This window comes from Vespa mandarinia, chromosome 8 (assembly GCF_050613455.1).
Source record: "Vespa mandarinia isolate Hongniang chromosome 8, ASM5061345v1, whole genome shotgun sequence".
In the NCBI taxonomy this organism is placed as follows: Eukaryota; Metazoa; Arthropoda; class Insecta; order Hymenoptera; family Vespidae; genus Vespa; species Vespa mandarinia.
In genome coordinates, this window is record NC_140817.1 from 1,646,686 (window position 1) to 1,673,236 (window position 26,551).

Here is a 26,551-nt window from a genome sequence, read left to right on the forward strand (position 1 = left end):
GATCCCTTTCGACCTCCATAGGAATCGATCATTATTATTTCTTTTTATTATTTAAAATCTCGTAGAAATAATCACAATGATATCGATATATTGTAAAAAGTTATTATTACGAACGATAAAAATTATTAAATATTTAAGAGTAGAATATATTTTTCATATTGTTTGTACGTGACATTGAACATTTTTATATGATTGGTCGACAGTAATCTCGCTTCGAATTACTATCCAATCATATTTGTAATACCGTATTACTAATGCTAAGGTTTGTGAACACGCCATGAATTTAAAACTGTATATAGAAAGTTCTGCATGGAGCTACGTTTTTACGTTTAACTTGGTCAATCTAATAAATTCAATTTTATCGTTTTATTTGTCATTCTTTTTGTGTATACCATAAAATATAAACGTAACTCTGGAGATTATTTCGTGCAAAAGTGCATTTATGTTATATTTACAACTTCAACGAACGAATGTTGGCTTGTATATTTATACATATATGAAAATATTGATAGTCTTATAATATATTAAATTAAAAAACAATGGGTGATTCAGAGGAAGAAAATGATAAAGACTTTGCATTAGGGAATATGACAGGTTTTTTATTTGGCAATATCGATGACAACGGTCAATTAGAAGATGATATTCTTGATCCTGAAGCAAAGCAACATTTAGCCTCTCTTGGTCGTCTCGGTTTGAGTTCATTTATCAAAGAAATGATGCCAAATGAAAATAGTAATGATGAAAACAATATGAAACTAGATAATTCTAAAGAGGAGACGATATTATCTACGTCAGAGAAAGATGTTGATTGTCTTGTAAAATCACCGTCTGCTCTTGACTTTTCTGATATAAATGAATTGGCTGATGATATAACTGAAGATAGCGGACAAAGCAGTATACTAGATCCAAAAATTGAAAAGGAAAATGCAGATTATGATGCAGATGATGAAGAGATCATAAATAAATCTGATACTCAATTAATGCCACCACCACCTATACCAGAAGAAAAAGAAACACTCACAGCGGAAGAAGTAGAAGCAGCAAGACAGCGTAAACTTGAGACACCTCTGGCTTCTATGTTACCTTCTAAATATGCTAACATTGATGTAACTGAATTATTTCCTGATTTTCGTGCGAATAAAGTTCTTAGATTTTCAAGGCTATTTGGCCCTGGAAAACCAAGTAGCCTTCCACAAATTTGGAGAGGTGTCAGAAAGAGACGTAAAAAAAAACGGCATCACGATGTTAGAGATTCCGATTCTGGATCAGATCAAGACGATAGAAAACCTAAATTTAAAGGTTGGATAATGCAATATGGACCAGATCCAAATCTAGATTCATATCGTTCTGATGATGAAACCAAGTTATTATTACCAGTGGAAGATAAGGAACAAATTGGTAAAACCGGAGAAGCTGGTGAAAATGGTGATATGGGACCAAAAGTGGCAGATTGGCGATTTGGTCCTGCACAGCTATGGTATGACATGTTACAAGTTCCTGAAACTGGAGATGGCTTTAATTATGGTTTTAAAATTATAGATAAGTCAGACCACCAAGATAATAAAGTAAGTAATGATCAATTTTCTGATGATGCTTTTTTAATGGTATCACAGTTACATTGGGAAGATGATGTCGTTTGGAATGGTGATGATATAAAGCACAAAGTAACACAGAAGCTAAATAGCAAAAATAATGCAGCTGGATGGGTTCCATCTAGTGTAAATAGAACAGCTCAAGCATTTAGTCAACCAGGAAAAGGTGGAACGGTACCGGTAGCACCCAATGTACGTTTAGCAACTTCACAAATTACCACACCATTACATATGCAGTCGCAAAAATCTAAAGTAAATATGAATAAAGGAAATCAGCAGCAACAACAAAGAGAAGAAAATTATGACGACACTTGGTACTCTATTTTCCCAGTTGAAAATGAAGAATTAGTATATGGGCTTTGGGAAGAAGAAGTTATTTGGGATCCAGAAAATATGAAAAAAATTCCTAAACCCAAGATACTTACATTAGACCCAAATGACGAAAATATAGTTCTTGGTATCCCTGATGATATTGATCCTGCACTTCTTCATAAAGATAATGGACCCCAACCAAAAGTAAAGATACCACATCCACATGTTAAGAAAAGTAAATTATTATTAGGTAAAGCTGGAGTAATAAATGTTCTCGAAGAAGATACACCTCCACCACCACCGAAATCACCTGACAGGGATCCATTTAATATATCAAATGATACATATTATATGCCACGATCATCAGAAACAACATTACGCTTAAAAGTTGGAGGTGGTAACTTAATACAACACAGTACACCAGTAGTAGAATTGCGTGCACCTTTTGTTCAAACACATATGGGACCAATGCGTCTTCGAAATTTCCATAGACCACCATTGCGAAGATTCAGCCATGGCCCACTTGCACTTCCTGATCCACATAGTGTTCTACCCCTGATCAAACATATTAAAAAAAAGGCAAAACAAAGAGAGCAAGAAAGAATTGCATCTGGTGGTGGTGATGTTTTCTTTATGAGAACACCTGAAGATTTAACAGGAAGGGATGGTGAAATAGTCCTTATTGAATTTTCTGAAGAACATCCACCATTAATGAATCAAGTGGGAATGTGTTCAAAAGTAAAAAATTATTACAAAAGAAAAGCAGGAAAAGATCAAGGTCCACAAAAATACAAGTATGGAGAAACAGCTTATGCTCATACTAGTCCATTTCTTGGAATTCTTACGCCTGGTCAAAGCATACAAGCTGTTGAAAATAATATGTATAGGGCACCGATTTATGAACACAAAATTCCTGAAACTGATTTCCTAATTATTAGAACCAGGCAACAATATTATATAAGAGAAATGGATGCACTATTTGTTGCAGGCCAAGAATGTCCTTTATATGAGGTACCAGGACCGAACTCAAAAAGAGCAAATAATTTTGTAAGAGATTTCTTACAAGTCTTTATTTATAGATTATTTTGGAAATCTAGAGATACACCGAGACGAATTAAAATGGATGATATTAAAAGAGCTTTTCCTTCTCATAGTGAGAGTAGTATTAGAAAACGATTAAAACTTTGTGCTGATTTTAAAAGAACAGGTATATTTTATTTTTCTTATTTTTTATATTGTAAACTAAAGACGAACACCTTGTGTGTTAGGCATAAGTAATCTATATTTTAATTTGTTTACAGGAATGGATTCCAATTGGTGGGTAATAAAGCCGGACTTCAGATTACCTACAGAAGAAGAAATCAGAGCTATGGTATCTCCGGAACAATGCTGTGCTTACTTTAGTATGATTGCAGCAGAACAAAGATTGAAAGATGCAGGATATGGTGAAAAATTCCTTTTTACTCCTCAAGATGATGATGATGAAGAAATGCAATTGAAAATGGATGACGAAGTCAAAGTAGCCCCATGGAATACAACGCGTGCATATATCCAAGCTATGAAAGGAAAATGTTTATTGCAGTTAGCTGGTCCAGCTGATCCAACAGGATGTGGTGAAGGTTTCTCATATGTTAGAGTACCAAATAAGCCAACTATCAGTAAAGTTAGTGTAATGTTTTATATTTTAAATGTTGCACTATTTTCTTTTTTTATTTAATTAACATTTGCAATATAGGAAGAACAAGAAGCACAACCGAAAAGAACAGTAACAGGAACAGACGCAGATTTAAGAAGACTTTCATTAAATAATGCAAAGGCACTTCTTAGAAAGTTTGGTGTTCCAGAGGAAGAAATAAAAAAGCTTTCACGTTGGGAAGTTATAGATGTGGTTAGAACATTATCAACTGAAAAAGCAAAAGCTGGAGAAGAAGGTATGACAAAGTTTTCAAGAGGTAATAGATTTTCTATAGCGGAGCATCAGGAAAGATATAAGGAAGAGTGTCAAAGAATCTTTGATTTACAAAATCGTGTCTTGTCGTCCAATGAGGTTTTAAGTACAGACGAAGGTGAGAGTTCAGAAGAAGACAGTTCCGATATAGAGGAAATGGGTAAGAACATTGAGAATATGTTATCTAATAAAAAAACGAGTACTCAATTATCCCTGGAACGGGAAGAGCAGCAAAGACACGCGTTACGAAAAATGATGATAGATGAAGTCCAGGAACAAGACAAAAAACCTAAAGAAAAAAAGAGAGACGACGAGGAAGACAATAATCCTGTTAATAATTTTGGTACCCAACAAGGAAGATTACTTAAAATTTATCGTACTTTTAGAAATCACGAAGGAAAAGAATTCACTAGAGTTGAATTAGTTAGAAAGCCAGCTGTAATAGACACTTATTTGAAGATAAGAAATTCTAAAGATGAAACATTTATTAAACAATTTGCTACATTGGATGAAGCACAAAAAGAAGAAATGAAAAGAGAGAAAAGAAGAATCCAGGAACAATTGAGAAGAATAAAACGAAATCAAGAACGAGAACGTATGCAAGGTGGTTCCATTGGTACAAGCAACACTATCAATCCTATGTTTGATCGTAGTGGCACTAATACTCCTACCACTACATCCTCTACTAGTATCCTTCCATTTTGTAATTACCAATCAACTTCCCCAGCTTCTAAACATCCTAAGCCTGAAATTTCTCCTTCTAAACGTAAAAAACCTAAACTGAAACCAGATTTAAAATTAAAATGCGGCGCTTGCGGTAATGTAGGTCATATGCGAACTAATAAAGCTTGTCCATTGTATCAAAATAATGTAACTACTGCACCAGTTAATGTTGCTATGACTGAAGAACAAGAAGAAGAAATAGAGAAGCAACTTAATACTGATGATCAAGATCTTGTTAATGTCGATGGAACAAAAGTTAAATTATCATCTAAATTAATTAAGGTTGTACAATATTACACCAGAAAAATTTTCTATAAAAATATATCATATCTAATTTGAATATTTTTTTATTTGTAAATTTGTATTATAGCACGCGGAAGAAATGAAAAGACGTACTTTACTACTAAAAGTTCCAAAGGAAGCAGTGAATTCAAAGAAAAGAAGAAGAGCTACTGGAGACGATCACTGTGATTATCTTAAGAGACAACAAAGACCAGCCAATCGTCGTAGAACCGATCCTGTTGTTGTTATGTCAACTATGCTAGAAAGCATTCTAAATGAAATGCGAGATTTACCAGATGTTCAACCATTCCTTTTCCCAGTTAATCCGAAGGTATATATTTTAATTTCAAGTAAATGATTGATAAATACAAATGAATTTGACGTGTAAAATCAATTTATGCGTATGTATTAATGATTTCTTTAGGCTGTTCCTGATTATCATAAAATCATACAAAGACCTATGGATTTACAAACAATACGTGAAAACTTGAGATTAAAGAAATATCAAAGCAGGGAAGAATTTTTGGCTGATGTCAATCAAATAGTTGAAAATTCTACACTTTATAATGGACCAAAATCCTCATTAACAGTAGCAGCCAAACGTATGTTAGAAACATGCGTAGATAGACTTGGTGAAAAAGAAGATCGTTTAATGAGACTCGAAAAAGCAATTAATCCTCTTCTTGATGACAATGATCAAGTTGCTCTTACATTTATTTTGGATAGTGTTGTCAATAATAAATTGAAATCGATGACAGAAGCCTGGCCATTCTTAAAACCTGTTAATAAGAAATTAGTGAAGGATTATTATAATGTAATTAAACGTCCAATGGATTTGGAGACAATTTCAAAAAAAGTTTCAGGTGAACTGCAATATAATTTTTTATGTGAAATTATTGTTATAAATATATATATTTATATATATATAATATTTTGATTAATTTTGCACATATATATATTTTTTAAAGCTCACAAGTATCATAATCGCCATGAATTCGTTAGAGATATTGAACAAATTTTGGAAAATTGTACAATTTATAATGGAAAAGAATCTCCATATACGCATAAAGCTGAATTACTTGTTAAAGTTTGTAAAGAGACCTTAGATGAGGTAAGATTAAGAAAAATAAAGATGTTTCCTTTTTATTTTGTCAACATACATTCTATATTTTATAGTTCATTATTTTGACATCGTAAAATTAATAAAAACATATGTTGCAGTATGACGAGCATCTAACTCAATTAGAAAACAATATATTGTTGGTACAAAAAAGAGCAATGGAGCAAGCAGATATAGATTCTTCATGGCTTGGTCCAGATGAAGAAAATTATACTATCGTTGAACCTGAATTCAGAGGGGTAAGAGTCCTTGAATCAAATCTAGTATGATATTAATAGGACAATTGATTAATATCTAATATAATTAATATTTGTAATTAATTACAGAGTCAAACTAGTTCACCAGAAAATCCTTTTGGAAAGTCAAGCATGGATGATTTTGATTTTGTCGATGTGGAAGGTGATATGGAAAGTGATGCTGGAAGAAACGTACATTCAAAGAAAAAAGATGTACTTGAAGAAGGTAAAAGATATGTGTATTAAAAAATATTTTTAAACTTTAAATGATTAATATATTACTAACTCTTATTTATAATTTTAGATCTGCAATTTTCTAGTGAAGATGAATTTGATGAAGTTCCATTTGGAACAGATGAACAATCTGAGCATAATGAAATGGAAACACTTGAATTGAATGAAGTTAGAGAAGGAGGAGTAGTTTTGGCTGATGATGACAGTCAACAAGCTGCAGAAGCAATGGTACAACTAGGGAATGTTGGATTTTATATGGGAGAACAACAATTACTCCAACAAGGTATAGCCGACTTTAAAGAAAAAATAAAGATAGAAATTAAACAAATACCTAAATATTATTTAAAATAATCTGAAATATTTGTAATATTGTTCTCAGATGAGAGTATGGATGTCGATCCAAATTACGATCCATCAGATTTTCTATTGGCTGGATTACCAGCACGAGAAGATAAAGCTAATGCTGAAAATAATATTGCACAATGTAAGCAAGAAAATCAACAGCAACCTTTACAACAAGAAGAAGACGTTGGCGGAGATCTTTGGTTTTAAGTATATTAAAACTAAAAAATAAAGTATTTTATATTGTAAAAATTTAACAATCTTGTATAAGTTGAGCATTGTACATAGAAATCTGTGATATATTCTATTATACATATAATGGTATCCATAGATACAACAAAACATTCTGTTCTTTTGTAAATATTAAATTTCTATACATGTATAATATTGAGAAGCTATATAAAAAAAAAAAATATATATATATATATATATATATGTAATCTACTATTTGAAATACTGTGAAATCTCTTTTGCAAAATTGATACTACAAAATGGTATTGATTTTCAATGATCTCCTTCGCATCATACACAATTACAACTATAAACATAATATTATATTATATTAATATTAATGTTACAGAAAAGTTTTGTTTTAATGATTATTACAGTTGAATCAATAATTACAGAATATATGTAAATATTATTTTTTAAATCCTTTACGCTTCCAGATATATAAAGATAAAACTCTTAACAAAATGATGCAAATAATTCAAACAGTCAATCAAAATCAATTAAAAGATTATGAACCAGAGGTAATAATGACATATGTAATTAAAATACTTTTTCATTACGGAGAAACATATAAAATTGATGTGTGTGAATGGAAACGTCGACGAAAAATACGACTTGCACAAAATAGTTATCATCATTTATTGGAAGTATATATTCCTAGAAAAACAAAACAGATTGTACATGCTGTCATTAGTACAATTAACGAAGATAAATTATGGAAATTTGAGACCTTTTCTTTAGAGATAATAAATAACTTAATGGATCATGGCATTGATGGTTCAGTAGTGGTTCATACAATATTGAATTTAATAGAATCAATAGATACAAATATATATGACATCAGAATTATTATCAAAATTCTATATGAAATATTAGATTCTTACGAATGGCCTGAAACTAATGATACAATAACAGTGATAGAAAGACTTTTAAATTTCTTTTATAGAACTATAATAAATACAAATACAAATACAAATACAAATACAAATACAAATACAAATACAAATACAAATACAAATACAAATACAAATACAAATACAAATACAAATACAAATACAAATACAAATACAAATACAAAGGATACATTACTTTTTTCTAAAAAACTTAAAAAAGGTTTTGAAATATGTATCAGAAACATAATTAAACATTTATCCAATGATCAACTTCTTATCATTGTATATCATATGTGCTCATGGACTATGCAAAAAAATATGAGTGATAATATTATATTGGGATTCGGTAGTATTTTAGAATATACAGCTTATATGCATCAAACAACTCTGTATGAAAAAACTCTAACACCAATAATATTTCCCTTATTGATGCAAATGATAGCATCCAATAGTAAAATAATCAGTTTATTAGGTAATAGAGTTATACAATATTTGATAGATCGAAAAAAAAATAGATTAAATTTTGATACTCCCAAAATTTTTTTTGACAATGTAGACTTTGATTTAAAATTAAGCAATTATTATAAAGAAGACAAAATATTTCTTAAAATTCATCGTGAAATTTTACATGATAGCCTACTTAAGAGTATTTTGAATCATCGTACATCCCGTATGAATTTAGAAACTAGTTATTGCACAATGTGTATCATAGCAATCGAGGTTCCTTGCGGTTTTACAGCTGCAGCATTAGTTTGTTTAACTATGAACTTACAAGACTTAATTTTAAAAGAAAATAATCCTCATAGCATAGCATCATATCATATACATGCTATTGTTATATCAATTATGTCTCTTTTATGTTGGATTCATAAGGCTAAAGTTTTTTATAAATATGTCAATAAAATTATGATGGAGAGAGCGGACTGGGCTCCACACTTAAATCCACCAATTCAGTCTGAATATAATTTTGCAGTACATCATATTTTTTGGTACAAACCAGAGTTATATTTTATTGATTGGGAAACGCGATATTGCTTATGGAAATGTTTTCGTCTTCAAAATTATTGAAATAATAACCTTAAAAATAACATTAAATAAAGTATTATTAATATGTATTATTATATATATCCTTCCTTTTTAAAATATAAGTTTTATATTCGTCTTTTATAAAGACAGTTATTTATATAATGTTAAAAATAGCAATTCTTAAAAACGCACTCGATATCATTTAATGGCAATGAAAATATCAATAATAAATGCTGTTGATTATATGCATTCGTACATGCAAATCTTGAACTATTTTTCAACTTGGTAAATAAGGTTGCTCATACTACTTTAAATAATACTTAGTCTCTTATCTGCACGATATGATTACCCTGACCTGAGAAACCATTTTGGTCATAATAAGAAACATTATTTAACGATAAATTTGATTCAAATTATTAGTTTTCTTGATTTTTCTAAATTTTTGTAATTCATCAATACAGAAATAAATCAAATATGTACGAATCAACTATCGATGAAATTTTAAAAGTGCATTTACCAGACGATGTTTTGCCAGAAATTAATCGTCTTTTGTATGGCCGCAAAATAAAGTAAGATTTAACAAAAATGTATATTTCATTGCTTCAAGAATAATAGGTTATTCATACAAAATATTTATTGTTCTTTCTATATCTTATCATAATTATATACATCAAGTAAAACAATTTTAATATGTTAATAGAAAATTAGATTTAGCAGATTGGAAAAATGACTATAATTTGGAAAGACAAGGTTGGATATTAAATAGTATTGTTGAAGAACAATTACGTCCTAAACGCATTGTACGTGTAGGATTAATCCAACATTCAATCGTCTTACCAACAACAGATCCAATAGAAAATCAAAGAAATGCAATACATAATAAAATAAAAGAATATATTGATTATGCAGCTACTTGCAAAGTTAATATAATTTGTCTACAAGAAGCTTGGCGTATGTTTTTATATATATATATATATATATGAGATAAAAATTTACATCATAATAATTTTTATAAAATGATACTTGTATTATAGCTATGCCATTTGTATTTTGTACAAGAGAAAGATATCCATGGTGTGAATTCGCTGAAGATGCTGAAAATGGGCCAACAAATTTATTATTATCAAAATTAGCAAAAGAACATAATATGATTATTATTTCTCCAATTTTGGAAAGAGATAGTGCTAATGGAGATACTTTGTGGAATACATCTGTTATTATTAATATAGATGGTAAAATTATTGGAAAACATCGAAAAAATCATATACCACGTGTTGGAGATTTCAATGAATCTACGTATTATATGGAAGGAAATACAGGACATCCTGTTTTTGATACTTGTTATGGACGCATTGCTGTTAATATATGTTATGGACGTCATCATCCTTTAAACTGGCTTATGTTTGGATTAAATGGAGCAGAGGTAAATATATTGTAATTTTCTTCTTTCTGGAATTTAAACTAAACGAATTTAAATTATGTTTAGATTGTCTTCAATCCATCAGCCACTGTTGGTAATTTATCTGAACCTTTATGGCCTATAGAAGCAAGATGTGCTGCAATTGCTAATAATTATTTTACGTGTGCCATCAATAGAGTTGGGACTGAAATATTTCCCAACAAATTTACGTCGGGTGATGGAAAGCCATCTCATAATGATTTTGGGCAGTTTTATGGTTCCTCTTATATTACTGCACCTGATGGCACACGGACCCCAGGTTTAAGTAGATCTAATGATGGATTGCTTATTGCAGATTTGGATCTTAATCTTTGCAGACAAGCAAAAGATATGTGGGGATTTAGAGTAAGTTTTTTTTTATTTTATTTTAATTTTTTTTTGCTTTTTTCCTTTTTTTTTTAGAAATAAGTACAAATATTTCCATATACGAACTACATCAAAAATGTCGAATATATGTAATGTTCAATGAGTATAAATCATTTATAAAGAATTAATACTTAATATATTTTTTTAGATGACCCAACGACTGGACATGTATGCTAATGAACTTGCTAAATTCGTTCAACAAAATTGAATATTGTTACATAAATTATATGTTTCATTTTATTAATCTTATATGTAAATATCAAATAAAATATAAAAACGAATGAAATATATTTAAGCCAGAAAGCATAAATATACATATACATATATATATATACATATATACATATACATATATATATACATATATATATACATATATACATATACATATATATATACATATATACATATACATATATATATATATATATATATATATACACATATATATACTTATAAAATTATATAATCATTAAAGGTATTTTTTAAGAATGAGTCATAATCAATGTATTATAGAGTGAATTGAACTAACTATATAACAAATTGAAATAACTATAAATTGCAAAACTATGTAAGATGAATGAATTAGATGTTTGATCCTGCGTTTAATGTAGTATTATGTGTCTGTTTTCGGTAATGCAAAGCTTCTTGATAGGCCTTTTTTACCGCTTTCCTATCAGCAGGTTTACGCGACTCTATTAATTTAGATTCATCAAGTTCTTGGGATACACCCAATTTTTCTAGTTTTTCACCTGGTAACCATTGCCTGCATTAAAATGAAAAATATACACATAATGATATTGACAGAATAAATATATTATATTATTAAGTTTGTTTTTACCATGTACGTTTCGTATCGAAGAAAAGAACAAGGAAAACTGGTTCTTTGTAATTATTAGCTAGTACCAATACATCATCAGGAGGGGCTGGAATAGGTACACCTTTATGTATCGTACCACGAGGTGTATTAGGGTCTATAATTAAAGCTGGATACCAAGGATATCCACGACATTTAGCCCATACAAGCTGTAAAGCTTCTAACTTTCCACTATTTCCTGATTTTTCGTTAGGTTCTTTATTGGTTTCATTTGTATTTAATCTCTGTTTTTCTTCTTCTGGATCTGGTGTAGCAGATCTGCTTGTTGAACAACTACTACAACTTGATGATTGACTCTCTCCTTCACCGGCATCACTGTCCATTGTTCCGCTTCTGTAAATTTAATTAACTTTCTGTAGAGAAATTTAGTTAAAAAATATTAATTTCTATATACCTTTTCATAGATATAATTCATATCAAATTATTTACCTATACACTTTGAAACTGTCACTTTGTTTCTTCTGATTATTTTCTGGAAGAAACATTTGTCCACTTCTGCTAGCACGTGCTTTGGCTTTACGGGTAAACAGTACAGCTGTTCTTCGATTGACACCACCTGCACCAACTTCTTTTTCTCCTGTATTTAATTCCGTTTCATTGCGATTACGATTAGATCTTTCTCTTTTTCTAGATTTCGAAGCACTTTGCTCTGTTTGACAAAGAGTATTAAGTTCTGGATAATCTTTACAAGCTTGTTCTATGAGTAAACCACCTTGCTCTTTCATTTTCAATCCTGCTTTGTAAAACATGGTATCCTTACGATTATAAGCCAAACAGTTATTGACCATTAAATTGAAATCTGTTTCAAAAGCTCCAATAGTGTCATATTCCTGCTTCTCGATTTTAATCTATAATATATAAAATTGTTAAAAAAAAAAAAAAAAAAAAAAAAAAAAAAAAAAAAAATTAAATAAATAAATAAATATATACATATACAATTACCTGCATTGTAGAAAGATCCATTGGATGTGAAACTATATCAAGATAATCAGGAACTTCTTTAGTATTAACTGGTTGACCAAATACATCATTGACATCTCTTAATTTAATAGCTTCTAATAATGTAAGCAAAATACTTTCCAAAGGTCGTAACTGAAACCATAAGCACTTTTCTTTCCTATAATATATACATATTATTTCAAATGGTTCTTCAATAGGTATTCTTAAAAAAGTAATATAAAAAATACCTACACTTTGAATAATTCTTTCTTCAGCTTTTCTCGTTTTCGTACTAATTCACATAGCAATCGAGCACGTTCTAAATCCTGTCGTAAACATTGCCAATACTTAAGTTGACGATAAAGTTCTCCGCGTAATTCACTATCTGGAGACGGCGAGCAATTACCTCCTAATGGAGGAGGCCTTGATTGTGGATGTGAACTTTGCAATCTTCTAAGGAGAGGTACACCATTTCTATATTGACGTTTCAGCGTCCAGTATGCTATAAGACGTTGAATCAACTGACTTCTCTTTGGGAGACCTTCTGCTAAACTAATTAATGTTTTCTAGATTACTATACATTCACAATTATATTTCATGAACTATAGCTTTTCCCTGGATGCTAAAGTAAAAAATGAAAAACCACAATATATTTTACCTAGCAATTTCTTTTATACGCTCAGGTGGTATTGTGGGTATGGATATAACTGGTGCAGATGAACTCTTTTTATTAGCAATTGCTCTTCGTCTTGCATCAGCAGGATTTGTAGAAGGCTGATAATCTGCTGGTGTATGTGTTTCACAATATGCTGTTTTCTGAACTAGCATTGGTTCTCCATTAGCAGGTTGTACTGTTCTCATACGCATACAAAGACCAGCTTGTTGTGCACAAGTAACATGAAATGCTGCATAACAGTTAGTTTTATGACACTGAATACATGCACCTGCACCTCTACGTTTACAAACACAACAAGTAAGCCTCCAACGAGCTGCAGGAATACTTTCTACGCTGTCTATTGGTTCTAGGAAAACTGTATTAGCAAATCTTACTTCTGGTATCCACAATGCACATACTACATGAGCCCACGTAGCTGGACGATCAGTCTGTTTGAAAGCACCACCTCTATTTGGACACAACACACAATCGACGGCTCTAGATGGACTTTGTAAACATCTTCTACATAACCACTGTCCTTCAGGAATATATGGTACACCATAGCAATCTTGATGAACAGCAAGATTGCACATATCACAAAACAAAATAGCATTACTATTCTGACATTCTCCATCCATACATATACAACATACTGCATCCTCATCAGCGGCAATACCAACTCCACCATTACTTTCTTGCTGAAAATAAGATTCCTTTTCTAATCTATCCATTAATAATTCAAATATATCTGGTTCTAATGGAGGTAAAAGTCCTGAGGCTATTCGTCGTTCATTAACTATAGATAACCATGCAGTATCTTCCTCATCCAGATCATATTCTACTTCTCCTATAACAACAATACAAACTTTATTTTATAACCAGGATTTTGTAATTCTTTAATAATCTTTAAATAAGCAGAAAGATAAACCATTAAATCATATTTACCATCAAGCTCTTCGCCACTCCGTTCCATAAATCTAACATAAGAATTTGGAAGAGGTTCAGCTTCACCAAGTTGTCTTTCATATCCTTCTATTTCTATAACTTTTGCAGTAGGTAAACTATTCAGTGTGTTTTTATCTTCTTTATCTTTATCAGAATTAGAGTTTTCCTTCGAAGTTAAATTTTTCTCATCCTGTTCATTACTTTCAATAGTTATAACTGGAAGTGCTTCAGCTATTTCTATTTTAACAGGTTTATTACTATCCTCACCTATTGGATTTACCTATTAATAATAGATAAAATTATTTATGTAAACAGATATCATTGAATTAAGTTCTTGAAAATATTAAACTCGAAATAACCTATACTATACATATATTATAATATAAGTGTTAAAGAAGGAATAACATTTATTTTTAATTACTATATAAATGTACAAGCTTGCGTTAAAAAATAACAACAATAATCATACATACTAAAACAAACTTTGTTGCTTCTTGTACATTTAGTACTTCATTATTTGAATTGTTTGTGCAATCATTATGAACACCAATTCTATTTCTCTTTTTTTTATTAGATTGTGGAGTATTCATCTTCTATTATACTTTGTTTAAAAAGTTCACAAATACGATATTTTTCTAAATTTAAATTCAAAACATCTTTACAATATCTTTGGATACAATGTAATGATATAAAAAGCTTCACCAACACTCTATTGCATGTGACCATCAATCGGTAATAGATGTACTACGTATCGCGCGTGTGATTTCAGCGACAGATATGGCCAAAGTATGAACTACAAGCGCATAGAAGAACCATTTTCAATATGGACCAATCGTATCAATGTAAGTTCAAGCTTTTTAGGTTAAAAACTCTTCATGTATATTGAAAAAATCAAGTTGATACGTGATAGAGGATGTTCTATGTAGTAAAAATAGTGGTATATTATCCAAAAGGAAAAAAAAAATTCATACAAAATTAATTGAAAAATATTTATTAACTGTACAAAATTATCATATTTTATATTCTTATTAATTATTTATACAGCCATTTAAACAGTATTTAAACAGTATTTAAATAGTTATTTAATGGACATCACTTGCGATGGGATAAATAACATAAAATATAACATATAAAAGATAATAACAACAGCAGCAGAAAGGAAATTTTACTTTATAATTCTTTTACGTCTAATCCTATCTTTATATATTAAGGTATGATTGACAATGTAAAATATGAGTACTTTAATGTCTATTTAGATATGAAAAGAGAACATTTTGGAAATAAACATATGAAACGAAAATATACAGCCATTCGCTCGGTAGTACTTGCGTTAAAAGATTTACTATTACACTTTGCAAGTAATACCGACCCAGGTCTCACCACGTGGAGGTTGCTGCATGTGGAGACCCACGGGCTAACGGTGACTCTACTTTACTCTAAAATCCGCGTACCGCGATACCGATCCCTCATGCCTTCCGCTTCGGATATCTTGGGCATGGGACAAAGCTAACAGGAAGTATCTAGCCTTAGCTACAGGGACTCCACTTACAGAAAGCTTAACCGTTCGATACCCTCCGCCTCAGGCATAACGGATTATTAAGCACATCTGAATTCGTGCATCCGAATTTCGAACAATCAAAGCGCATTAATCGCGTTCGCGACACTCACGTGTGTTATAATTACGTAGATTCTACTGTTCTATCCAAATTCGCGAAGTAATCTAATCGATATGTCGAAGAAATAAAACGAAGTCCCCGGTAGGACTTTCAATCGCGCTCGCGAACACTTACGTGAGTGTTAGAATAACGGTGACTCTAAGTTGAAATCCGAAGCGCACTCCGAATTTCAACACTAAAACGAAGTCCATGATAAGACTTTTAATCGCGCCCGGTCACCCACGCAAGTGTTCGAAAAACGGTGACTCTACTCTAAATAAACTAATCGAATATTCGAGCAAACAAAACGAAGTCCCCGGTAGGACTTTTAATCGCGCACGCGAACACCCACGCGGGTGTTAGAATAACGATGACTCTAAGTTGAAATCCAAAGTGACATATGCTAACCGGTATTTAGACTTTCCATGATATTTGTCGGGATTTCCGCCCCGCTACCAAACATTAGGATGGTCATAACATCAGCCAGCTATGTACAGCACTACAAGGTAAACCGTTCGCGCACCCCGAATTTCAACACTAAAACGAAGTCCATGGTAGGACTTTTAATCGCGCCCGGACACCCACGCAAGTGTTCGGAAAACGGTGACTCTACTCTAAAAAAACGCGTTCGCGTGGTAATCTAATCGAATATTCGAGCAAATTTAAACGAAATCCCCGGTAGGATTTTTATGTCGCGCTCGCGTTCATTCACGTGAGTGTTAGAAAAACGGTGACTCTACTCTAAATTCGCGTTTTCGATTCGAACTATCAAACGAAGTTTAATCGCGCCCGAGAACACCCACGCTTGTGCACGCCGACACGCACGCGAGTGTTCTTCCTATCCTTCCCGTAACCGCGTAAAAATCGATGATGAATCGTGCCAGGCGATGACGCATTCGACCAGAGATGAACCTATACCTTGATGATCTATCCTGAAAAAGAAAAAAAGAAAATGTATAAAAGAAAGATAATAAAATAGAAGTAGCTCTGCACGCTGCTGAAACAACAGTCCGCTTCATCTCTTGGGTCCTACCTAAAACCTGTAAATCATAATTAATAAGAATATATTAATAACAAACCTAAAAACATAAAAACATAATTAGAAAGAAATAACATAATAAATATCTGAAAAGACATAATAAAAAGAAATAACATATTAATGACATAATTAAAAACATAATTAAAGAAAAAAAATATGAGTAATAAAAGAGAGCTGCTGAAAGATAAGAAAATAGAAGTAGCTCTGCATGCTGCTGAAGTAACAATCCGCTTCATCTAATGGTTCCTACTTAAAACCTGTGAATCATAATGAATAAGAATATATTAAAAACATAACTAAAACCATAAAAACATAATTAAAAAGAAATAACATAATAATAATCTGAAAAGGTATAATGAAAAGAAATAACATATTAATGACATAATTAAAAATATAATTAAAGAAGAAAAATATGCATAATAAAAGAGAGCAGCAGAAAGACAAGAAAATAGAAGCGGATCTACACGATGTTGAGACAGCAACCCGCGCAGAGGCCCATACCCATGTCCCCATTCCATGTGTCCCACCCGAGATTTATAAATCATAATTAATAAGAGTAAATCAGTATGAAAAATATGAAATAGAAATGAGAGCCCCAAAAAGAGAAGAAAAGAGAAGCAGCTCTATAAGATGCTGAGAAAGAAACCCGCACAGAGGCCCACACCCATGTCCCCATTCCATGGGTCCCACCCGAGACTTATAAAGGATAATTAATTATAATATATAAGAAAAAATAGAAATGACAGCGGACATTAAAGTGTGATAGAGAAATTTCCTTTTCGTTTCTCTGAGAAATTATTGTACAATAGAATTCTGCCATATTTCTTCTTTTGAAGTGAATTATTAGCGATATAAAGTGGAAAAATATTAATGTTCAGTTGGAATTAGATTAAAAAGATATTGGAAAAGTATAAAAATATGCAGCCATTCGCTCAGTAATACTTGCGATAAAGAATTTATAATTAGAGTATGCAAGTAATACTGACCCAGGTCTCACTACGTGGAAGTTGCTGCATGTGGAGACCCACGGACTGACGGTGACTCTACTCTAAAATCCGCGTTCCGCGATATCGATCCGCTATACCTTTCCGCTTCAATGCACTGGCTTCTTAACTAACAGGGTATGTGTAGCTTTAGCTACTACATACCTCTTACAGATAGCTCCACCATTTGCACCGTCCGCTTCAGACATAACGAATTATTAAGCACATTCGAATTTGTGCTTTTCGAATTTCGAACAATCAAAGCGCACTCCTTAGAAATACTAATCGCGTCGCGACACTCACGTGTGTGTTATAATTACGTAGAATCTACTATTAAGCCGAAATTCGCGAAGTACCCCCATCGAAATTTGGAAAAATCAAACGAAGTCCACGGTAGGACCTTTAATCGCGCCCGAACACCCACGCGAGTGTTAGAAATACGATGACTCTACTCTACTATTCGCGTTTTCGATTCGAACAATCAAACGAAGTTTAATCGCGCCCGAGAACACCCACGCCTGTGCCCGCCGACACGCGCGCAAGTGTTCTTCCTATCCTTCCCGTATTCGCGCGTAAAAATCGATGATGAATCCTGCCATGCGATGTATCGTCCGGTCGCAGATGAACCTATCCCTCGATGACCTATCCTGTAAAAGAAAAAGATAAAGAGGAAATAAAAGAACAAAAAAATATATAAAACAAAATAATATATATATACATATGTGAAATACAAATAGAAAATGAATATATATAAATAGATAAGAGACCTAGAAAAAGAAACGAAAAGAGAAGCAGCATGCATCATCCCATAAGTCCTACCTACAGCAACTAAATCATAATTAATAGAAATATATTAAAAACACAATTAAACACATAATTAAAAACATAATTAAAAGGAAATAACATATTAATAACACAATTGAAAAACATAATTGAAAAAGAAAAATATGATATAGAAACGAGAGCTGGAGAAAGAAAAGGGAGCCCCAGAAAGAGAAGAATAAAGAGTCCCAAAAAGAGAAGACAAGAGAAACAGTTCTATATGATGCTGTGAAAGCAGCCCGCATAGAAGCCCTCACCCACAGGCCCCACCAGTGGGTCCCACCCGAGTCTTATAAAGGATAATTAATGAGATTAAATAAGAATTAATAAAAATGACAGTGGAAATAAAAGAGAGATAGAAAAATTTCCTTTTCGTTTCTCTGAGAAATTATTGTATAATAGATTTCTGCTATATTTCTTCTTTTGAAGTATTATTAGCGATATAAAGTGTAAAAATATTAATGTTCAGTTGGAATTAGATTAAAAAGATATTGGAAAAGTAAAAGAATATGCAGCCATTCGCTCAGTAATACTTGCGTTAAAGAATTTATGATTAGAGTGTGCAAGTAATACTGACCCAGGTCTCACCACGTGGAGGTTGCTGCATGTGGAGACCCACGGACTGACGGTGATTCTACTCTAAAATCCGCGTTCCGCGAAACCGATCCGCTATACCTTTCCGCTTCAATGCACTGGCTTCTTAACTAACAGGGTATGTGTAGCTTTAGCTACTACATACCTCTTACAGATAGCTCCACCATTTGCACCGTCCGCTTCAGACATAACGAATTATTAAGCACATTCGAATTTGTGCTTTCCGAATTTCGAACAATCAAAGCGCACTCCTTAGAAATACTAATCGCGTCGCGACACTCACGTGTGTGTTATAATTACGTAGAATCTACTATTAAGCCGAAATTCGCGAAGTACCCCCATCGAAATTTGGAAAAATCAAACGAAGTCCACGGTAGGACCTTTAATCGCGCCCGAACACCCACGCGAGTGTTAGAAATACGATGACTCTACTCTACAATTCGCGTTTTCGATTCGAACAATCAAACGAAGTTTAATCGCGCCCGAGAACACCCACGCCTGTGCCCGCCGACACGCGCGCCAGTGTTCTTCCTATCCTTCCCGTATTCGCGTGTAAAAATCGTGGATGAATCCAGCCAGGCGACGATGCATCCGTTCCGCAGATGAAGCTATCCCTCGATGATCTATCCTGTAAAAGAAAAAGATAAAGGGGAAATAAAAGAACAAAAAAATATATAAAACAAAATAATATATATATACATATGTGAAATACAAATAGAAAATGAATATATATAAATAGATAAGAGACCTAGAAAAAGAAACGAAAAGAGAAGCAGCATGCATCATCCCATAAGTCCTACCTACAGCAACTAAATCATAATTAATAGAAATATATTAAAAACACAATTAAACACATAATTAAAAACATAATTAAAAGGAAATAACATATTATTAACACAATTGGAAAACATAATTGAAAAAGAATAATATGATATAGAAACGAGAGCCGGAGGAAGAAAAGAGAGCCCCAGAAAGAGAAGAATAAAGAGCCCCAAAAAGAGAAGACAAGAGAAACAGTTCTATATGATGCTGTGACAGCAGCCCGCACAGAAGCCCTCGCCCACAGGCCCCTCCAGTGGGTCCCACCCGAGTCTTATAAAGGATAATTAATGAGATTAAATAAGAATTAATAGAAATGACAGTGGAAATAAAAGAGAGATAGAAAAATTTCCTTTTCGTTCCTCTGAGAAATTATTGTAGAATAGATTTCTGCCATATTTCTTCTTTTGAAGTATTATTAGCGATATAAAGTGGAAAAATATTAATGTTCAGTTGGAATTAGATTAAAAAGATATTGGAAAAGTAAAAAAATATGCAGCCATTCGCTCAGTAATACTTGCGTTAAAGAATTTATGATTAGAGTATGCAAGTAATACTGACCCAGGTCTCACTACGTGGAAGTTGCTGCATGTGGAGACCCACGGACTAACGGTGATTCTACTTTACTCTAAAATCCGCGTTCCGCGATACCGATCCCTCATGCCTTCCGCTTCGGATATCTTGGGCATGGGACAAAGCTAACAGGAAGTATCTAGCCTTAGCTACAGGGACTCCACTTACAGAAAGCTTAACCGTTCGACACCCTCCGCCTCAGGCATAACGGATTATTAAGCACATCTGAATTCGTGCATCCGAATTTCGAACAATCAAAGCGCATTAATCGCGTTCGCGACACTCACGTGTGTTATAATTACGTAGATTCTACTGTTCTATCCAAATTCGCGAAGTAATCTAATCGATATGTCGAAGAAATAAAACGAAGTCCCCGGTAGGACTTTCAATCGCGCTCGCGAACACTTACGTGAGTGTTAGAATAACGGTGACTCTAAGTTGAAATCCGAAGCGCACTCCGAATTTCAACACTAAAACGAAGTCCATGATAGGACTTTTAATCGCGCCCGGTCACCCACGCAAGTGTTCGAAAAACGGTGACTCTACTCTAAATAAACTAATCGAATATTCGAGCAAACAAAACGAAGTCCCCGGTAGGACTTTTAATCGCGCACGCGAACACCCACGCGGGTGTTAGAATAACGATGACTCTAAGTTGAAATCCAAAGTGACATATGCTAACCGGTATTTAGACTTTCCATGATATTTGTCGGGATTTCCGCCCCGCTACCAAACATTAGGATGGTCATAACATCAGCCAGCTATGTACAGCACTACAAGGTAAACCGTTCGCGCACCCCGAATTTCAACACTAAAACGAAGTCCATGGTAGGACTTTTAATCGCGCCCGGACACCCACGCAAGTGTTCGGAAAACGGTGACTCTACTCTAAAAAAACGCGTTCGCGTGGTAATCTAATCGAATATTCGAGCAAATTTAAACGAAATCCCCGGTAGGATTTTTATGTCGCGCTCGCGTTCATTCACGTGAGTGTTAGAAAAACGGTGACTCTACTCTAAATTCGCGTTTTCGATTCGAACTATCAAACGAAGTTTAATCGCGCCCGAGAACACCCACGCTTGTGCACGCCGACACGCACGCGAGTGTTCTTCCTATCCTTCCCGTAACCGCGTAAAAATCGATGATGAATCGTGCCAGGCGATGACACATTCGACCAGAGATGAACCTATACCTTGATGATCTATCCTGAAAAAGAAAAAAAGAAAATGTATAAAAGAAAGATAATAAAATAGAAGTAGCTCTGCACGCTGCTGAAACAACAGTCCGCTTCATCTCTTGGGTCCTACCTAAAACCTGTAAATCATAATTAATAAGAATATATTAATAACAAACCTAAAAACATAAAAACATAATTAGAAAGAAATAACATAATAAATATCTGAAAAGACATAATAAAAAGAAATAACATATTAATGACATAATTAAAATCATAATTAAAGAAAAAAAATATGTATAATAAAAGAGAGCTGCTGAAAGATAAGAAAATAGAAGTAGATCTGCATGCTGCTGAAGTAACAATCCGCTTCATCTAATCGTTCCTACTTAAAACCTGTGAATCATAATTAATAAGAATATATTAAAAACATAATTAAAACCATAAAAACATAATTAAAAAGAAATAACATAATAATAATCTGAAAAGGCATAATGAAAAGAAATAACATATTAATGACATAATTAAAAATATAATTAAAGAAGAAAAATATGCATAATAAAAGAGAGCAGCAGAAAGACAAGAAAATAGAAGCGGATCTACACGATGTTGAGACAGCAACCCGCGCAGAGGCCCATACCCATGTCCCCATTCCATGGGTCCCACCCGAGATTTATAAATCATAATTAATAAGAGTAAATCAGTATGAAAAATATGAAATAGAAATGAGAGCCCCAAAAAGAGAAGAAAAGAGAAGCAGCTCTATAAGATGCTGAGAAAGAAACCCGCACAGAGGCCCACACCCATGTCCCCATTCCATGGGTCCCACCCGAGACTTATAAAGGATAATTAATTATAATATATAAGAAAAAATAGAAATGACAGCGAACATTAAAGTGTGATAGAGAAATTTCCTTTTCGTTTCTCTGAGAAATTATTGTATAATAGAATTCTGCCATATTTCTTCTTTTGAAGTGAATTATTAGCGATATAAAGTGGAAAAATATTAATGTTCAGTTGGAATTAGATTAAAAAGATATTGTAAAAGTATAAAAATATGCAGCCATTCGCTCAGTAATACTTGCGATAAAGAATTTATAATTAGAGTATGCAAGTAATACTGACCCAGGTCTCACTACGTGGAAGTTGCTGCATGTGGAGACCCACGGACTGACGGTGACTCTACTCTAAAATCCGCGTTCCGCGAAACCGATCCGCTATACCTTTCCGCTTCAATGCATTGGCTTCTTAACTAACAGGGTATGTGTAGCTTTAGCTACTACATACCTCTTACAGATAGCTCCACCATTTGCACCGTCCGCTTCAGACATAACGAATTATTAAGCACATTCGAATTTGTGCTTTCCGAATTTCGAACAAGCAAAGCGCACTCCTTAGAAATACTAATCGCGTCGCGACACTCACGTGTGTGTTATAATTACGTAGAATCTACTATTAAGCCGAAATTCGCGAAGTACCCCCATCGAAATTTGGAAAAATCAAACGAAGTCCACGGTAGGACCTTTAATCGCGCCCGAACACCCACGCGAGTGTTAGAAAAACGATGATTCTACTCTACAATTCGCGTTTTCGATTCGAACAATCAAACGAAGTTTAATCGCGCCCGAGAACACCCACGCCTGTGCCCGCCGACACGCGCGCAAGTGTTCTTCCTATCCTTCCCGTATTCGCGCGTAAAAATCGATGATGAATCCTGCCATGCGATGTATCGTCCGGTCGCAGATGAACCTATCCCTCGATGACCTATCCTGTAAAAGAAAAAGATAAAGAGGAAATAAAAGAACAAAAAAATATATAAAACAAAATAATATATATATACATATGTGAAATACAAATAGAAAATGAATATTTATAAATAGATAAGAGACCTAGAAAAAGAAACGAAAAGAGAAGCAGCATGCATCATCCCATAAGTCCTACCTACAGCAACTAAATCATAATTAATAGAAATATATTAAAAACACAATTAAACACATAATTAAAAACATAATTAAAAGGAAATAACATATTAATAACACAATTGGAAAACATAATTGAAAAAGAAAAATATGATATAGAAACGAGAGCCGGAGGAAGAAAAGAGAGCCCCAGAAAGAGAAGAATAAAGAGCCCCAAAAAGAGAAGACAAGAGAAACAGTTCTATATGATGCTGAGACAGCAGCCCGCACAGAAGCCCTCGCCCACAGGCCCCGCCAGTGGGTCCCACCCGAGTCTTATAAAGGATAATTAATGAGATTAAATAAGAATTAATAGAAATGACAGTGGAAATAAAAGAGAGATAGAAAAATTTCCTTTTCGTTTTTCTGAGAAATTATTGTATAATAGATTTCTGCTATATTTCTTCTTTTGAAGTATTATTAGCGATATAAAGTGTAAAAATATTAATGTTCAGTTGGAATTAGATTAAAAAGATATTGGAAAAGTAAAAGAATATGCAGCCATTCGCTCAGTAATACTTGCGTAAAAGAATTTATGATTAGAGTGTGCAAGTAATACTGACCCAGGTCTCACTACGTGGAAGTTGCTGCATGTGGAGACCCACGGGCTAACGGTGACTCTACTTTACTCTAAAATCCGCGTACCGCGATACCGATCCCTCATGCCTTCCGCTTCGGATATCTTGGGCATGGGACAAAGCTAACAGGAAGTATCTAGCCTTAGCTACAGGGACTCCACTTACAGAAAGCTTAACCGTTCGACACCCTCCGCCTCAGGCATAACGGATTATTAAGCACATCTGAATTCGTGCATCCGAATTTCGAACAATCAAAGCGCATTAATCGCGTTCGCGACACTCACGTGTGTTATAATTACGTAGATTCTACTGTTCTATCCAAATTCGCGAAGTAATCTAATCGATATGTCGAAGAAATAAAACGAAGTCCCCGGTAGGACTTTCAATCGCGCTCGCGAACACTTACGTGAGTGTTAGAATAACGGTGACTCTAAGTTGAAATCCGAAGCGCACTCCGAATTTCAATACTAAAACGAAGTCCATGATAGGACTTTTAATCGCGCCCGGTCACCCACGCAAGTGTTCGAAAAACGGTGACTCTACTCTAAATAAACTAATCGAATATTCGAGCAAACAAAACGAAGTCCCCGGTAGGACTTTTAATCGCGCACGCGAACACCCACGCGGGTGTTAGAATAACGATGACTCTAAGTTGAAATCCAAAGTGACATATGCTAACCGGTATTTAGACTTTCCATGATATTTGTCGGGATTTCCGCCCCGCTACCAAACATTAGGATGGTCATAACATCAGCCAGCTATGTACAGCACTACAAGGTAAACCGTTCGCGCACCCCGAATTTCAACACTAAAACGAAGTCCATGGTAGGACTTTTAATCGCGCCCGGACACCCACGCAAGTGTTCGGAAAACGGTGACTCTACTCTAAAAAAACGCGTTCGCGTGGTAATCTAATCGAATATTCGAGCAAATTTAAACGAAATCCCCGGTAGGATTTTTATGTCGCGCTCGCGTTCATTCACGTGAGTGTTAGAAAAACGGTGACTCTACTCTAAATTCGCGTTTTCGATTCGGACTATCAAACGAAGTTTAATCGCGCCCGAGAACACCCACGCTTGTGCACGCCGACACGCACGCGAGTGTTCTTCCTATCCTTCCCGTAACCGCGTAAAAATCGATGATGAATCGTGCCAGGCGATGACACATTCGACCAGAGATGAACCTATACCTTGATGATCTATCCTGAAAAAGAAAAAAAGAAAATGTATAAAAGAAAGATAATAAAATAGAAGTAGCTCTGCACGCTGCTGAAACAACAGTCCGCTTCATCTCTTGGGTCCTACCTAAAACCTGTAAATCATAATTAATAAGAATATATTAATAACAAACCTAAAAACATAAAAACATAATTAGAAAGAAATAACATAATAAATATCTGAAAAGACATAATAAAAAGAAATAACATATTAATGACATAATTAAAATCATAATTAAAGAAAAAAAATATGTATAATAAAAGAGAGCTGCTGAAAGGTAAGAAAACAGAAGTAGCTCTGCACGCTGCTAAAACAACAGTCCGCTTCATCTCATAGATCCTACCTAATGTTTAAAAATTAAAATTAATTAGAATATATTAATAACATACCTAAAAACATAAAAACATAATTAAAAAAAATAATATAAATAAATATCTGAAAAGACATAATGAAAAGAAATAACATATTAATAACATAATTAAAAACATAATTACAGAAAAACAATATAAGTAATAAAGGAGAACTGCTGAAAGATAAGAAAATAGAAGTAGCTCTGCATGCTGCTGAAACAACAATCCGCTTCATCTAAAACCTGTAAATCATTATTAATAAGAATATATTAAAAGCATAATTAAAAACATAAAAACATAATTAAAAAGAAATAACATAATAATAATCTGAAAAGACATAATGGAAAGAAATAACATATTAATAACATAATTAGATACATAATTAAATAAGAAAAATATTAGATAGAAAAGAAAGCTGCAGAAAGATAAGAAAATAGAAGCAGCTCTACACGATGCTAAGACAGCAACCCGCACAGAGGCCCACACCCATGTCCCCATCCCATGGGTCCCACCCGAGACTAATAAATCATAATTAATAATAGTAAATAAGAATGCAAAATATGAAATAGAAAAGAGAGCTCGAAAAAGAGAAGAAAAGAGAAGCAGCTC

The 26,551-nt window shown here is 33.3% G+C and overlaps 4 protein-coding genes across 5 annotated transcripts; 3 read left to right on the forward strand and 1 right to left on the reverse strand.

The window, feature by feature from the left end:
• The first annotated feature begins 283 nt into the window (after positions 1 to 283).
• On the forward strand, positions 284 to 7,181 carry Taf1 (TATA-box binding protein associated factor 1). The gene is made up of 10 exons (XM_035887657.2): positions 284 to 3,111; positions 3,206 to 3,567; positions 3,640 to 4,857; positions 4,946 to 5,188; positions 5,282 to 5,720; positions 5,826 to 5,968; positions 6,079 to 6,216; positions 6,304 to 6,439; positions 6,518 to 6,730; positions 6,827 to 7,181. The coding sequence occupies exons 1-10, from the start codon at positions 540 to 542 to the stop codon at positions 6,997 to 6,999; spliced, it is 5,637 nt and encodes a 1,878-aa protein (XP_035743550.1). The 5' UTR covers positions 284 to 539; the 3' UTR covers positions 7,000 to 7,181.
• A 303-nt stretch (positions 7,182 to 7,484) lies between these two features.
• On the forward strand, positions 7,485 to 17,421 carry LOC118451249 (uncharacterized). Its single transcript, XM_085658857.1, has 3 exons — positions 7,485 to 8,001; positions 8,110 to 8,968; positions 17,298 to 17,421. The coding sequence occupies exons 1-3, from the start codon at positions 7,485 to 7,487 to the stop codon at positions 17,419 to 17,421; spliced, it is 1,500 nt and encodes a 499-aa protein (XP_085514983.1).
• Positions 9,166 to 11,050, forward strand: pyd3 (beta-ureidopropionase pyd3). The gene is made up of 5 exons (XM_035881578.2): positions 9,166 to 9,508; positions 9,640 to 9,890; positions 9,974 to 10,362; positions 10,426 to 10,743; positions 10,913 to 11,050. The coding sequence occupies exons 1-5, from the start codon at positions 9,414 to 9,416 to the stop codon at positions 10,970 to 10,972; spliced, it is 1,113 nt and encodes a 370-aa protein (XP_035737471.1). The 5' UTR covers positions 9,166 to 9,413; the 3' UTR covers positions 10,973 to 11,050.
• Positions 11,248 to 14,895, reverse strand: Br140 (bromodomain-containing protein 140). 2 transcript variants are annotated; one of them, XM_035881568.2, is made up of 8 exons: positions 14,654 to 14,895; positions 14,181 to 14,460; positions 13,239 to 14,082; positions 12,833 to 13,132; positions 12,584 to 12,758; positions 12,071 to 12,489; positions 11,606 to 11,974; positions 11,248 to 11,530 (listed from the first exon to the last, which is right to left on the reverse strand). In XM_035881568.2, exons 1-8 carry the CDS (start codon positions 14,768 to 14,770, stop codon positions 11,350 to 11,352), a joined length of 2,685 nt encoding a protein of 894 aa, XP_035737461.1. In that variant the 5' UTR covers positions 14,771 to 14,895; the 3' UTR covers positions 11,248 to 11,349. The 2 variants fall into 2 exon arrangements, with proteins under 2 accessions (XP_035737461.1, XP_035737451.1); XM_035881558.2 differs by having other exon boundaries at positions 13,239 to 14,100.
• Positions 17,422 to 26,551: the final 9,130 nt, after the last annotated feature.